This window comes from Rhinolophus sinicus, linkage group LG01 (genome assembly GCF_036562045.2).
Source record: "Rhinolophus sinicus isolate RSC01 linkage group LG01, ASM3656204v1, whole genome shotgun sequence".
Classification (NCBI taxonomy): Eukaryota; Metazoa; Chordata; class Mammalia; order Chiroptera; family Rhinolophidae; genus Rhinolophus; species Rhinolophus sinicus.
In genome coordinates, this window is record NC_133751.1 from 199,393,061 (window position 1) to 199,409,598 (window position 16,538).

The window sequence follows — 16,538 nt, forward strand, 5'->3', positions numbered from 1 at the left end:
AATCCTTTTCATTTTCAACTAGTTCTCTTTGCAAATGTTGATCATCTCCACATTTGGATTGTTGATATTTGTACGCTCTTTCTTCTCTTTCAGGAGTTTTGTTTGCTTTGAAAGTTCTTAACAACCATTATTGCCCTGGAGGTGTTGTCAACGTTTTGGGCTTTCCTGTACCCAACAGATTTGCTTGTTGGGCAGAACTTGTGGCCATTCATTTCATCTCGTCAGGGTAAGTGTTTACTCTCAGAGAATACAAATGGGGAACCTGATGTTCTGTGGAGAAGGAATTGCAATAACAATGAGGAAACCAATTTTGTTTACAGTGAGATTTGTTCTTTAATCATAAGGATAGAATCAGGCTTAATGGTTTTAATGTCAGACAGTCGTGAGTTTGAATCCTGTTACCTACTTAGCTGTGTGATTTTGGGGTACTTGTCTTATCCGAGCTTTGGTTTTCTTACCTTTTAAGTAGGAGGAACGGAACCTGATATACAGATTTGAGGATCAACATTAATTTGCCTGTCAATTAATTAATTTTAACAACAATAATCCAAAGAGGCATGTAGAAACTGTGTAATTATAATGATAAAAAGGTATGTTGGTCCAGTGCCTTTGAGCTATTTTAGTTATGCATTGTCTGGGTGGTAGAACTCGAAACAAAAGGCTTTACTCACAACCTCGACATATGAAATGGATCACCTCCGAACTGTTTTGGATTGAGAGGCAGCATAGGGCCCCATTCTCATCACCCTGTGTCACTGTGGCTGCGTCCAAGGCACCACCACAGAACCCGAGGGCTCCAAGGAACACACTTTGAGAACAAGATGTCTGTGACTCCTTGACAGATTAGGACAAGGAAATTCAGGAAGTGAAGGGACTCATCAAACAGCTGCTGGTAGAGACCAGACTGATTAGGATTCCAGCCCCCTGACTCCTGGTCCCCGGTGCTCCTGCCCGAGGTCCTGTGCTTTTCCACTGTGGTCCCTTTCTCTGCTTGCTGTGTAGAAAAAGGAGGGTGAATTGTGTTATCTTTCCACCTCTTCCACCAGCTTCACTTCTCTTAATCTGTATATGGCAACTGGAAGCCCCATGGTTGGTTGGTTGATTTTTCCTGTGGGGATGTGGACACTGAAGGAGTGAGAGATTCAGGAAGATTCAGAAAGAAATAAGGATGATTTTTCTCACTGCTGTTCCTTTCAGACAGGCGTTTTTATTTTGCTTCTGGTTTGTGTGGCTCTTGGGTGTTGTTCTTCACTTGAGAATATTCTCCTTGGGCTGTATGTCAGCCTGGTAACCCTGAGACTTTCTTTAATGCTAATTTCCCATCATGGGCAGCATTGCCAGCTGGTCTGTAAAAGGCAGTGATATGGCCACTGAACACCACTCATTTGCAACTGTATTGTTATTTTGTGACAGTTCCAGGAACAAAGCCTAACAAAATCTTCAAAGTTTTCTTTGAAAAAGGGTCTGGTAATGTCTGTCCCTTATCTGAACAGCCCCCTCTGTGCCTTGTCACTCACAGCTCTCTGACTTGCTTCTCAATGTGGAGGAGACACTCTCGTATGTGACAGCAATACCCAACATTCATATGAAAATCATTCCCTCTGGTACTTGAACTTTAATTCTATAATGGATCCTTTGAATCGCAATGCCTTTAATATTCTCATGCAACTATTTCTAAAGACTCTCATCATGCATTTTATTATTTTTAGGGTCCCCCCTTCTTTACATAGAAAAGGCATTGTTGTATTTTTATGCAATATGCTTATCCTGTGTGGAGAGACATGGGAATTAAGTGAAATTCCTTATCTTTGAAGTTCGAAGGAATAAATCTTTTGGTTTTTAAGATTTGACTACTTGGAGTAAAAAGCTTCTCATATGCAACCATCTATTTATGCATGTGTCCAAATAAAGACTGAGCTAAACACTGGTCCAGGAAACCTAAGAAGCAAGTGCTTCTTTGAGATGGATCTTGGAAGAATGGGAGAAACCAGAGCTCTCTTTGCTCTGCATTGTTACTCTCCTGGTGGTTGTCAATTAGAATTTTCATTGGGAAAACACTGTAAATCTTCAGAACAAAGCCTGCTTTATTGTTGGACTTAATGAGCTGCCCTTTGGGAGAAAAAAAGAAAAATCTGCCAACCAAACATTTGGTGGACCTCTGTGTTTTATGAAGGCTGTGGAATTAGTAATTTCCCCTGATTACAGAGTGTTATGGAGGGAAGCCCCTCCAAACAGCCAGCCAGCCACGAGGCAGTGTGAGGGGTGTGGGCTTGACCTGCAGGTGAAGTAATCACACCCCTTTCCTGATGCTCTTGCTTTTCCCAGTACTTGTGTGGACCTTGTTTCGGTGATTGCTTTGCCTCACATGGTCTTCTCATTTCTGTGCATGTCCTGGAACCCTGGGAGGCAACTGGGTCTGTAAAGTGTCCCCGTGCCCGAGGTGGCCCAGGAGGGAGAGGTGCAGGCTTCTTAGGTGGCTGCCTCCTCACAGGCTTAGCTCCTGCCCCTTCCCACCTCCCACCCCGCCCCCTGGGGTTAATGAAAGGAAGGGGGATCTGATGCCACCTGTTACTTTCTAGTCTAAATTTCTAGCCCCAATTCTGAACTTGTGCAGTTTCTCTGATGAGCCTAAGGCTATCTAGTCTGAAAACTGAGGCTCAGAGAGATGAACGTTATCCAGAGTAAGGCAGCCACTCAGTGAGCGCGCTGCAGGACCGTGTTAAGTGTGAAAGGACCTGGGCTCACATCCTGGCTGTAGGACCTCCGTCTAATTATCCAGCCTCTCTGAGCCTCCGTGTCCTGATCTGTTAGATGGGGATATTACTTACTTTCCTGTGTCATGTCATTTTGAAGGAGTCAGAGAAAGAAGTGATCCATATGAAAGTGCTTTATAAACGATACAGTACTTAACTCGTCATTTTTATTATGCGATAAATCGCTGAGAGTGTGCAATGTTCCCAAAAGGAATCATGCTTGATTTCTTTTTCTTCCTCAAAATAATAAACTAGCTGTTATTTAATTTTGTTTGTTTGAGTTTGGTCTCTCCCCGTCCCTTGTTCCTACTTGACTTTTCCATCCTGAATGACAATCAGCGTCTGAAAATTCCCGTGAGCTGCTCTTAAACACAAATTAAGCAGGCCATGACTGATTTTGGACTCTAGGCGACTGTTTAGTCCAACGTGGCAGTTCTGAAAACCTTAGCCACATGGCTTTGGGTACTGCCTCACTGCTCATGTTTGAGGAGAGTAATTATTTTGACCCTGCGAAAAACTGCTTGGTTAGATTGATCAAATGAGAGAAAAATAGATTTAATATGTTTTTTGCTTTTTCCAGTTTTTTAATTGTAAAAATTCTCAAACCTAAAGTTGCTGAACCATTTGAAATAAATTGCAAACGTCATGATAACTTCACCCTTAAAATCTTCAGCACACATCTCTAAAAAGTAAAGTTATTCCTTTGCGTAATCACATTACTGTTGTCATACTGAAGAAAATTAATAGTAATTGCCCAGTGTTGCCAAGTAATTAATTGGTCCTTATTCAAATCTCCCACTTTTCAAAATGTCTCTTGTAACTTTTTTTCAGAGGGCGGGGCATGAAGTAGGACCAGGATGCAGTGAAGGTTCACACCGTGCATTTGATTATTATATTTCTTTGTTCTCCTTTACTCTAAGGCAGCCCTTCCACCTTTGTACTTTTCCATGACATTGGACATTAATGCCATGGAAAATTTTTGAAGAGACTAGGTCTCTTGTTTTGTAGAATGTCCCACGTTCTAGATTTGTCTGCTGGTTTCCTTGTAAGGTGATTTAACTTGTTTCTCTGATCTCTGCATTTCTGTAAACTGGAAGTTAGGTCTAAAGACTTACACTGGGTTTTTTGGCAAGAGTACTTCATGGGGAGATGCTGTAGACTCCATCCATATTGCATCCCATCAGAAAGGCTAATACCAGATTGTAACAATTAGGAGTTGTGAGTTTAATCACTTGATTAAGGTAGTCTCCCTTATGAGGGTACAGCTATCACTTTATAATTAGCAAGTATTCTGTGGGGTTGATATTGGGACATCATGCGGACAGCTTGTTCTCAGTAACCTTTGTCCTGATGGGTTAGTATACATCTCCTGATCCTTATCCAAATGGGTTATTTTGTGGTGTGTTCTGAAAGATGATTTTCTGATTCTATCGTTCCTTCTGCATTTACTACATGGGGTAAATCCAGGGTTGGAGGTTAATAGCCAAAAGCAAGGAATTGAGGAAGGTAAGTGTTCTGTCAAGGGCAGATCTTGGTTTCTCGGGCTTGAAGCTTATTCAATTTTGTGGTTCCTCCTTAAGCAAGAAATACAAAATTAGAAACAGAAGTAAAAATTTTAAATGAAAAAAGAAAGCACAGCAATTTACACATTTTTAAGAGCTGACCAACACTATACACATTACAAAACCCATAAAAATAGTATTAACTCCCTGGCATGCCTCTGTAATATTTTCTCCCACAGGTTTTTCTGCGTACTCTTTGATCTTTGCTTCATGTGACAATAATTTGGCAATCGCGTTTCTGTAGAGAGAACAGCATGGTGCATCAAAATCATTTTTTTATTATTAAGAGTTTAGCAAAGCTTCTTTCACAACTTACTGTGTAAAGTTTTAGAATTGTCAGATTTGGTGGAACCTCTATTAAGGTATTTTTACGTATGAGCTGTAAAATTGAAGGACTTTTCAAGTTTTCTTGTACCGTTTTCAAGTTTGTTGGCTGTTCTTTGAATTGAGTTGAGCATCATACAAGATTTATGTGGTCTTCAGTGGCATAGTACAAGATTTATGTTTTCTTCACGGATACTGAAAACGGCATGCTGTGTCAACAAGGAGTATTACCTTTTTACGATTCATTCTTCTTCATTAATTGGATTACCAGAAACCCAAGCACTTATTCATTACTTCCATTGACAGCTTTTGATATGATTTGAAAATATTTGAGAGCTACAAACACAGGAATTCTGATAAAGTGTATTTTGCAGGTTTCTCCAAAAAGAAAAGGGAAGTGGATGGTGGATATATAATTTCATGTACTACATTATCTAGTCTATTCCTGATGGAGAATTTCTGTTGTCACTATGTTTTAATTATTAGGAACTGAATCCTCGACTTAGAGTTTACCAGCGTGGTAATTGGAAGAATTTTCCAGACTCTGAGTTCTCATTCCAGCATGCTGACGCTGCCGGTGCCGGCTGCTTTAGGACTCTTGACAGGACTGTAGGAGTGCCACATCTGTGCCTCCTGTTACAATTCTAGTTAAGGACGCATAGTGGGTATTAAGAATATTTCTGGAAGCCACTTCTACACAGCAATGACTAACAGTGACTTAACCTGCATCAAAATGACTGTGAACCACATAAGTAAGCCCCACTGAAACCAAACTTAATGTATGTTCAATTCGGCTTCTCTTTAGTTAAATCCCAAAATGTCTGGGGCCACTCCAGTGCCACCTGAGCTGGGAGGAGGTGTGATAGAGGGGAAGTTGGAGTGGAAAGAGATAGACGTTTTACCCGATTGTGGTTAAGATACGTCACTTTCACCAATTTTTCACAAAAGGATGGCCTTGTGGACCCGTTGCGTGGACCCGTCCCACAGCTCTGCAGGGTCCCTAAGAGGGAGGGCCTGATGCTCCCTGAGCTTCTTGGCACATCCCCGCTGGTTTCTGTGCAGAGGATTGTCCTAGTGGTGACTATGGGGAAGGGAAAGAAAGGAGACCGAAGAGGCCTGTAGACTGTGGGCAGTGGAGGGATGGAGTGGAGGTTTTGTCAAGTTTGAAAACAGCCCTGTGAATAGGAATTGGTATCAGAAGACAAGATGCGGAGTCTGTTTTACTAGTGAAATGGTCCAGCGCGTGTCTGTGATGCTATGAAACTGAGGAATGGTGGAATAGGAGGTTATTGGAGTCAAGGGGTTGTAGGTTTAGCTGTTGGGTGGATGCCTACACGGGCAGTGAGATAACCTAGGACAATGAAGACAGATTATTCTAGAGTCCTCCATGGATGTTGGAAAATAATTCTATATGCAGATAATAGACAACATCTGTAGTAATTTCTCCTTGCTTCTGTAACTAATTACCACAAACTCGGTGGCTTAAAACAACTGAAATTTATTCCCTCATGGTTTTGGAAGCTAAAAATCTGAACTCAGTGTCACTGGGCTGCAGTCAAGGGCCATGGCCCCTCCGGAGGCTCTGGGGGAGAATCTGTTCCTGCCTCTTCCAGCGTCTGGTGGCTGCCCGCATTCCTGGGTTATGGCCAAGTCACTCCAAGCCCTCCTAGGCCCATAATCTCCAAGTCCTTGTCCTTCAATCTAGTTGTAGAGGGCACAGCTCAGGTCCAAGTCCAGTCGCCATTTTCAATGTTTAGTTGCAGGGGGTGCCGCCCACCATCCCACGTGGGAATCAACCGACAACCCTGTTGTGAAGAGCTTGCGCTCTAGCCAACTGAGCCATCCAGCCGCCCCTGACCTATCTTAAACTTTGAATGCATGTTTTACTCATACATAATTTTCTAATATCATGTATTGGTCATTTGGAAATATTAGTTCACTGATTATGCAAACCTTATAAATAATGACAAATTTAATTATATAGTATCAAAATATCACATTTGTTAATATCTTCACCAATCTCATCAGAAATGTCTCTAAGTATTGGGAAGCTGTCAAACTCAATGGTAGTTGGTAGAATTTTTCCAAAATTCGAATTTTTACTTGAAAGCTCAGATTTATCACTGACAATGAATACCTTCAGGGTTTTTTTTGTGTGTGTTTTTTTTTTGTGAAGGCTCACTTTGTTTATCTTTGATAAAATGTGTGCCATTTTCCATGTATTTAAGCATAGTCTGTCAGTTTTTCTTTTAAGTAAGCATGGTAGGGAGTGGTCCATGAAAACAGTGGCTAGTTCAGTTCATCTCACAGCTCAGACAACTGCACTGGTGGTTCACCTGGAGATAAACATTTCACTTTGAGATACAGCTGAAGTGCTTTAAGCATATTTCCCATTTTGCCACATAACATTAAAAAGATGTGTGCTAACATTGATATTTTTTTAAAATTATTTTACTGCTTCATCAAAGATATTCTTAAACAAAACTTCCACTTTTTTTGGTTTGTTTGTCTAACCGAGTGTGTGGCTGTGAGGAATACCGTGGCTATTGGTGCCGTTTGGGGCCACTGCCTTGTCTGATTCATGCTAAGGCATCAGCATTGGTACCCACCTTGCTTTTGTGCCACCAGCACAGATGTCAATGCAGCGAAACAGGCAAATAATGTCTTGATGTTGTTATGAAAATAGTTCTGACTCTGAGCCTCCTGAAGGATCTCTGGGACCTCCAATAGTCCACGGAGCACACATTGAACATTGTGGCTCTAAACTCTCAGGCTCCCTCCTGAGCCACTTGAAGGTTTCTTAGATTGTAGGAAAAGAGAGTTGCTGATGTAGAACCTGAACAACCTCTTCCAAGGGAGCTTCATGTGATCAGGGATCAGGGAGAGAGGGATGCAGTAGAACGTCTGTGAAAATCTACGCAGCCACTGATGTTGCTAATTAACAACTGTCAGGGTGAACTCTTTGTCCAAAGGAGAATGGCTGCTTCTCTCTTCCTATGGAGATTGACTGTAAAACCCGCCTGTGTCCCATACAGGACAGCATTCATTGGGCTGCATGGAACTACCATGCTCCTTTGCGTTCTCTCCTTGTCTCTGCTTACATGTTGTCATAAGGTGCTTCTGACATAGTTATCTAAAATGCAACCTGCAGTTTTTCCGTCCCCAGTAGCACTGAGATCGGGAACGCGAAAGAAGAGGACAGTGAGTTCAGCAGGGTGTTACGTTTTGAAGTGGAAGTCGACACGCATATGGATCTAGCTACATAGTAGAATGTTGGAGCTTTGCCTTGCAAATTAGGAAGGAGGCTGGGGAATTACTGTTTAGAAGGGGACTGTCACACCATCTCCTGTTCCACGTGTTTGTTTAGTACTTTTCCACGCCACCGTCAAGAGGTGGCACCCCGAATTGGGTGGATTTGTGACTCGCTATAACCAGTAGACGGCAGCAAAAGTACCACATTACCTCTGAGGCAGGCAGTTTCTTGCCTTGTGGGCTGAAACACTTGCCCCTGGAGCCCACATAAGAAGCCCAACTGCCCTGAGGCCACCATGCTCCTAGGAAGAGCCCAGCCTCCAGTGGCATCAACACCAAACATGTGAGTGAATGGCCTTTAGGTACGGCCTGGAGTCAGCCCGGCCTCGGCATGGTGGAGCGGAGACCGCTGCCCTCTGTGCTGCTCCTTGTACGTTTCTGACCGACAGAGACTGAGGCGAAGGAAATGCTTGTTGTTTTATGCCACTACATTCGGGGCGATTTGTTCTGCGGCAGCTATAATGGCAACAGTGAGGCTAATGAAAAGGGAAGGGGGAAAGGAAAATGAAACGAAAAGAGTACTAAGGACAGTGTTTGGGGAGTGAGAATAGTTGAAGCAAACGAGAGCGAAGGATAGAGGCTTGGTGATGGGTCCACACTGAGACGCTGCGGCACCGTGAGACCTGGTGACATCACCCCTCAAGCAACAGGGCTTGAAAGGAGTGGTTTTCAGCTGTGGGTTCTAACCCTTCATAAGATCCTGAAATCGATTTAGTGCGTCACAAGCAGCATGAGAGAGAGAACACAGAATTAGTGTTAAATGTAGGAAGCATATTATTTCAAGGAAATTTTCTTTGAGCTCTATGTGTGTGTGTACTGGGTCAAGTCGAAAGTGCATTTTCATGGTGGGACACAGTACAGCTATTTTGAGAGGTGTTCCTTTAAAGCACCTATTAGTTGCTTAAACTAGAGTTAAATATACGTGTAGGCTCAGCATCATTTTAGTGGACTAGATAATTAGATTGCCAGGACTTTGGTGGCAGTGACAACAGGCTGTGATCACAGATTTCTGCTGGTTTATTGTCTTTTGTTAGAATGAGTGTTGTATGTTCACAAGGCTCACGAATGGCTGTGCCGGTTCTTGAGCTATTACAGCTGTCTGTATACGGAGATGTGCGGTTACCAGCCTTAGACTTTCCCTAAATCAGAAATACTGATCCGTTATAAACAACGTTGTTAATAAAATCCTTTGAAAATTCATGGAGGAGGGGTTATCTGGAGCAAAGAAAATGAGGTGTAAAAGTTAACACATTTTCCCAAAGGTAAATGTAATGTTCTTTTCTAAACTTTTTAAATGTAGAAGCATTACCAACAGCTTAGTAGAAAAGAAAAAATAACCAAGTGGATATAGGGTTAAGATCTATAAATGTCTAACCACTACACTGTACACCTGAAACTAATATAAGATAATATTAAATGTCAACTATAATTGAAGAAAAAAATTTAAAAAGCTATAAAGTGAGGGTTTGTATAAATAAGCAGGTGAGAAATATGTAAATCCAATGATACCCAAATGAATAGTCTTGAGGCAGAAAGCTTTAACAGGAAGGGCCTGACGGGTGAGAGCTCAGGGAGGACTGGTCTCCTCAGGGTTGGGGCAGTGTTGGGGCAGCTCATTGAGAGGAGAGAGGGCCTCTGTCTGGGGTTCATGGTTTTCAAGGATAGGTTAAGTTGTGTTTCAGGAAGTTATGCCAATTTATTGTGTCATTTGTGTCAGAATTTGTAGCACCAATTGGCCTGCATTGGGTGTCATTTAAAAACCACTTTTTTAGTAGGTGTAATGTGATGTTGCCAAGTTGCTTAGTGTGTGTAGCAGTGTGTGTGTAGGTATTTGTGTGTACACAAGTGTGCTTGTTTATTTAGTGTCCAGCTGAGCATTTTCTGAGGCACTGGTTTTCTGTCTCTATGGCACAGTCACATCGTTTTTCTTTGTATCTAGTGGGACTGTTGCATTTTCCTAATAAGCTTGAAGGATGACAGGTGTATGTATAGAATTGATACTCACCCTTTGTCTTATTTCATGGAAACATGTTTTCACAGCCTGTAAAAAAGTGAAGTTTGAATCAACATTCCAAGAGCGTGGAGCAGATTTGGTGAAGTAGGGGAATTTTTCTCCTGCGTTCCTTACTTGTCCATTTGTACGTTTCCTCCCTCCTGTCTTTACAGGCTCCCAGAAAAGAAAGTTATATGAGTCTTATAAGAGAGTTAGTTCATTTGACTGTCTCCCAGGAGGGCTCACAGTTGAAGAGAACTCAAGGTGAGAGCAAAGCAGTGATTCCCTGGAGTTAGGTTTTATGAGATGAGAATGAGAAATTTGGAGGCAGGGAACTTTCCTTCCCAGTGGAATTGGAACTCTTTCAGGGAAAAGGGGTGTGTAAGTCATCTCTGGCTTTGGGGCCCAAACCTGTGCACAGAGAGGACACCCAGCCCTGTCCAGCTGGACAAAGTGACCAGCCGTTCCTGACAACTGTAGGAAGGACTTCGAGCTGAACAGGAGGCGCGTTGAGAACAGAAAAGACAATTTTATCTGACTACTGAATTTTCTTCAGTTATTCTCTTTGAAGAGATTTAGTATAAAAATTCATTTTAAAAATGGTTAAATTACATAAATAAACTGAAACGAAAGTAGCAGCTAAATGAAAGTCCAACCTAAGTTCGCAGCTCCTAATTGAAAGAAGGACGTATTCATTAAAGCAAGGTGAAAACATAAACGTATGATGAAGAAAACAAATTGCCCATCGTCTCCCAACCAGAGAAAACTGCTATTAGCATTCTGCTATCACACACCCCTACCCTCAGGCACAATTACATTTTCTACCGTTTCACTTCATTTGTTATACATACAGTTCTTCAAAAGCCTCAGCTTTAATGGCTGCATCATGATGCCTGTTGTTTGCTTCCTTTATTTTTTCAGTCACCGATTTTCACATACCTAATTTTACACACTGAGTTTGCTACCTAATCATTCAAATTACAAGTGAGGATGTCTGTCAGAACATTATTTGCAAGTCTTGGCTCCCAGGTCTGACTATGTCCGTGGAGAAGATTCCCAGACATAGAATCATGGATTAAGGGTTTGAACTATTTTCATGGTTCTTTGTACTTATTACCAACTTACTGTCTGTAAGATACAGTCCACCGACAGCATCTGAAAGTGCCAACTTCTCCACTTCCTGGCCAGTCTGAATAGTCTCTTACCTTTTTTAGAAATTTTATAGGTAACAAAAAGTATTTCATTGCTGTGATTTACAATTTTCTTACTAGTGAAATGGGACACTTTTTTTAAATAAGTTGTATTTCCTTGTATGTAGTTTGTGCCCTCTATATATTTCTAAGAAGCTATGATTATCTAATGTTAATGATGGTGATATAAAATTCCAATGGGCTCAAATTAGTAAATTATATAAACTAGGAGACCTTAAGTATACAGTACAATTTCAGGTTTCATAAATAATAATTTAGACAATGCTTATGGGGAATTTCTTTTATTGCTGTTGTTAATAATCACTTATTCTAAATTACAGTTAAGAACTGGATGTCTTTTACACTGAAAATAGAGAAATTACATGATGGATTGTTTGGGAGGAGATTGAAGACATAGGTTTTATTTATATGTATATTTTAAATGAGTTTTATTTTTTAGAATGGTTTTAGATTTGCAGGAAAACTGTGCAGGTACATGGAAAGGTCCCATGTAACCCACACCCAGTCTTGCCTAATTTTTATCTTAACATTAAGTATGGTACATTTGTTACGATTAATGAGCCAATATTGACACACTATTAGTAACTAAAATCCACACTTTATTTGGGTTTCCCTACTTTTTACTTAATGTCCGTTTTCTGTTCCAGGATCCCACCTGAGATACCATGTAACATTTAGTCTTCATATCTCCTTAGACGTCTGCCTTAGCTCGGGCAGCCATAACAAAATGCCATAAACTGTGTGGCTTAAGCAACAGAAATTCATTGTCTCACAGTTCTAGAGGCTAAACGTCCAAGATCAAGGCGCCGGCCTGGTTGGTTTCTGGTGAGAACTCTCTCTCTTCCTGATTTGTAGCATTCTCACTGTGTCCTCACAGAGCAGGGAGAGAAAACATGAGAGGAGAGCCATTTTGCTCTCTGGTGTCTCTTATAAAGGTACTAATGCCATCACCAGGGTCCCACCCTCATGACCTCATCTATCCCTAATCACCTCCCAAAGGCCACATCTCCAAGTACCATCACCTTGGGGAGTTAGGGCTTCAACATATGAATTTGGGTAGGGACACAATTCAGTCCATAGCAACTCCTCTTGGCTGTTATAGCTGGTTTTATTTCTAACAAAGAGTTATAAAATTTCATCCCTGAATGTCTGTGTGTATGAGTGTTCACTTCCTCTCATTTGTCATGTGTCATGTGATTCAGCAGCAGTGTTCAATTAGCCACATAGCATGATTTCTAAGCAAGTTCTAATTTAGGTGTATGAACCCATACTGTCTTCTGTAATTGGATAGCCCTGCCATGGTTTCATTTAAAAACGTATATGTCATGCACAGAGGTGGATATGAGAAATTTCCGTCCCAACCAGAGCACACCAGTATGGAAGACTCCTGCTGGCTTTAAATTAGTCAGACCTCCTTTAGGTCCTGCTTTACCCACCTGGCTGGCTCAGAATTACACAGGAGAGCAGTAGGCAGAAATAAGGAAGCAGCTGTTTTTTCAGTTGAACACGGAGTTGTCAGAAATAAGGTTCACTACCCAGGTTGAAACTAATTGGCCATCACGCTGTGATGTAATTGTGGGAGTGTGGATGATAGCACCTACCTAATCTGTACGTAACTAAGCAGGCTTGTTAATGATCAATTCTGGTGATGGTGACAGGTGCAAGACTTGGGTTTACTGCATTGGGTGTCTCAGGTTATGACTGACGGTTGTTTTAAAAAGATCCGTTTTTTAAATTGGAGAAAAGTCATATGTCCTGGATTAAAAGGTGATATCAATAAGTGTATCTTATTAAATTGAAGAGCTCTGTGTAATGTGTTTTACAGAAAAAGGGTGTTTTTAATCCCAAAAGTTAATTACCAAATGTAGCAATTATTTTGACTTGATTTTTTTTTTCTTACTAATATTTTTCTCATTAAAAAATAATGAACCCTATGAAGCACATTTAATTTCCTTCGGAGCATTTAGAATATTCACTTTGGCCTATTTAGATTTTTTTTTTCCAGGAGACACTATTGGAGATAAATGTTATACAATTAAATATCCATTCTCAACTAATAAGATGATAAATCACATCTCTGGAGATTTCTGATGTATTTACTTAATCCTTTCCATTTCAGTATAAGGAGGAATGTTTTTAAATAGAAAATGCTTTATATTTGCTAATTTCCCCCTTCCTCTTCTGTAATATTAAGTGTTTTTAGTTAAAAGTTATGGAAGTTAAATAGGCAAGAGGACTGTTTTTCATTTACATTCAGGTTTGGTTCAAATTATGCAAAATGCAGACAGTCTGTGCTATGAATTGAAATCATTAGTACATCAATTATTCTGTGATAACCATCTGAGAACAGGCTGCAGACTGCTGAATGTTCCTTCCATTTCAAGTTGGCTTCTCATTAGCTTATATGAGAGATAAAATAATTTGATTCTAATTTATCTCTCTTTAAATGGACATTGCTCCCCTCTGAATTCAAGAAGAGAGCATTTTAATTTTATAGTCATTTATAACACACAGGTCAAATAAATAACACATTTTATTTCTAGCAATATATGTCTCTTTTATTATTTATATTACCATAGTTCCTTGATTCTAAAACATGTTTTTTTTCCCCTTTTTTTTTGATAAAATATGCCACAAACAGAATAATAAATAAATAGGCCACATCATAATACAGATAACATCAAAAATTAGTAGGGAAAATAGGGTTATTTAGTAAATGGTACTTGAAGAATTGTTTAATCATTTGGAAGAAAGTAAAGTTAGAGCTTTCCCTTACGATACTCCAAAACAAATTTTTTATAAATTATGTTTAGAAGACTTAAATATAAAATCTGAAAAATGTCTAAGAATGTGAGGGAAAATTTTCAGTTCTTGAGTTGGGACGAAATTTCTGGGCATAAAAACAATGAACATCATCTCAAATGGAGGAAAAGCAACAAAACTTATTTTCCAGATCCAAATACATTATAAATTGAAACAAAAGGCAAAAAAGTTAGAAATAAGAAAAAGAGGATCACATCTCTGTGATGAGCAATAATAACCACAAGAATATTACCAGTAGGCAAGTGGACAAAGTCAGTGGACGGTGTACAGAAAAAAAAAATCAGTGGCTAATAAAACAAGAGCTATATAAACTTTACACCTTTTAATTCAGTAATTACTTTTCTAGTAACCTGTCTAAATTATAAATAACCAGAAATACTTTAAAAAAAACTGACATAGCTGTTTATTCTTATGAAGCAGTAGAAAACTGGAAACCACTTAAATGCCCAATAGTAGGTAAATGATTCAATATATCAGGATGCAATGGAATATTATACAGCCATTACAATGTTATTTTTCAGAAATTACTTTAATGGAATTGTAAAATTCTCAAAGTAAGAGTAGAAAAGTAGAATATAAAATATTATTACAATCTGATTTGAGTTTTTTTTCCGAAGCAAGAATAGTCACTAAAAGAACTAGAGAGAAACTTGTAAAAATATTATTAGTGGATGGTTAGCAAAAAGTTATGGAATTTTTTTTTTTTAAATGTTTTTTTGCCAAATTTTCTATCGTGAGCATGCATTATTTACAGTAGAAAAATTGAATTATTAAAATATAAGTATATAGCAACATATTTTCACAAATCTTAATTGTTTCTCCCAACTTCTACGTGGACAGGCGTTGTCACCTCTCTGTCCTGTTTGCTGCTTATCCTCAGGGTCTAAAACCGGGCTTAGCACATCATAGTTACTCAAGAAATCTATTCACAAACTTTTGTTGAATAAAGCAAGAGGTTGGGGTGATTGGCCCAACAAATAATAAGGAAAGTGTAAAATAGCTGGTTATTGACCCTAGTCCAGAAGTCGAGAGTGAGCTATAAGGAAAGAAATCAGGTCCAAAACCTGAGCACAGAACTACAAGGCAAAGTCTGGGATTCAAACAAGAACAGGGAAAACTGAACATTCAGAAGACTTGAAAAGGCATCTCAACTGGGCTGGAATGGGTGAAGCGCCCCTAGGAGCCGAGCAGTGCGTGTCTGCCGTGCACAGGGGGGCCACACGTCCCTACATGAGATAAACCAGAACTGTGTACTAGGCTACACAGGTAGTCCCCCCGCCTCTAAAACCACAGAGATTTTATAGACCATATCCTCTGATCGCAAAGTAATAAATGAAGGCTTAAAAAAACTAAATCTGAGCAAAAGGAGAAAAAAAAACCATCCCAGCAATCATAATCACTTAGAAATTTAAATACTTGATCAAGAAGAAATTGAAAAAAAAGACTTTAGAATAGTGAGAACATTCCACATCAAACCTGTGGGCTGTGGCAAACTCTTAAATGCTTTTTATAATAATAGCAAGAAAGTTTCAAAGGACGTAACTTAAACTCTCAAGAAGCTAGAAAAGTAATAAAGGATTAGAGCAAGGTGGGATTGATAATTATAAAAGCAAAATCTGAAAAACTAAAAAGGAAAACAATGATAGGATTGATCATTGAAGAGCTGTCTCTGAAAAGACAAAGTAGGCCAGCTTGTGGCAGGTTTAATATGAAAAGTAGAAGGGAAACTTGAAACAACAATAGATATGAAAAAGAAGATATAAGCATAGATATGGAGGAAGCTAGATCAACTTCCAGAAGGATCTACATTTTGAGAGGGGACATCTTTTTATTTTTCTGTTTTAAGAGATAACCATTTGTGTGTGTGTGTGTGTGTGTGAAAGCTTTGGACTAATTTATTAACACCAAATTTCCTTCTAAAAGAAAACATCATGGAAATTTTGTGATCCAAACAATATTTACTATGTAAGTTTTAAAGTCTTTTGAGTTTCTCCGATATATTCCAACTGCTGCATCACGATTGCATGAGAAGTTGTAGAGTTTATTCTATCAGTTCTAACCTAGAGAACACTCAGTTATAGTGTCAGTTTGTGGAGGACTTGGGACCCTGTAACCTTGGAGGACTGACTCCCAGTGTTTAACTGCCATTGTGCAGACTTCGATGAGCCAGTTAATTTTACTTTGTGGGTGGTGTGAACTGTATGATACACACCAAGTAATTTCAACTCTGAACAAAGGGTCACATTTCCTCCCATTCCTCTCAAGTGATTTTGTGAAGTGTGATGCACCGGTAGGTAAAAATACTTTGGGACTTGCTAATGAAAGACAGTGCGTACAGAATCTGCTTTTCTAGCACATATTTTTATAGATGTTGAAAATGCTGTTGTCAAATAGTATTTTAAAAACTGTCAGGTAGGTGTGTGTGTGTGTGTGTGAAATTAGTTTTAAATAATTCAGTACTAAGCAGGCAGCAGAAAAATGGCTTTGTAAACTTGCAGTGCTCTTTTGTACTGAATATACAAGTAGAGTCTATGAATTAAAAATGAACACTATCTGATCC

The 16,538-nt window shown here is 39.6% G+C and overlaps 1 protein-coding gene across 3 annotated transcripts in view; it reads left to right on the forward strand.

The window, feature by feature from the left end:
- RHBDD1 (rhomboid domain containing 1) overlaps positions 1-16,538 on the forward strand; it is a 111,598-nt gene that overhangs the window by 25,727 nt on the left and 69,333 nt on the right. For all 3 annotated transcript variants that reach the window (XM_019736621.2, XM_019736620.2, XM_019736622.2), the window contains exon 3: positions 94-226. In XM_019736621.2, coding sequence (XP_019592180.2) covers positions 94-226 — 133 coding nt within the window. The remainder of the gene's footprint in view (positions 1-93; positions 227-16,538) is intronic.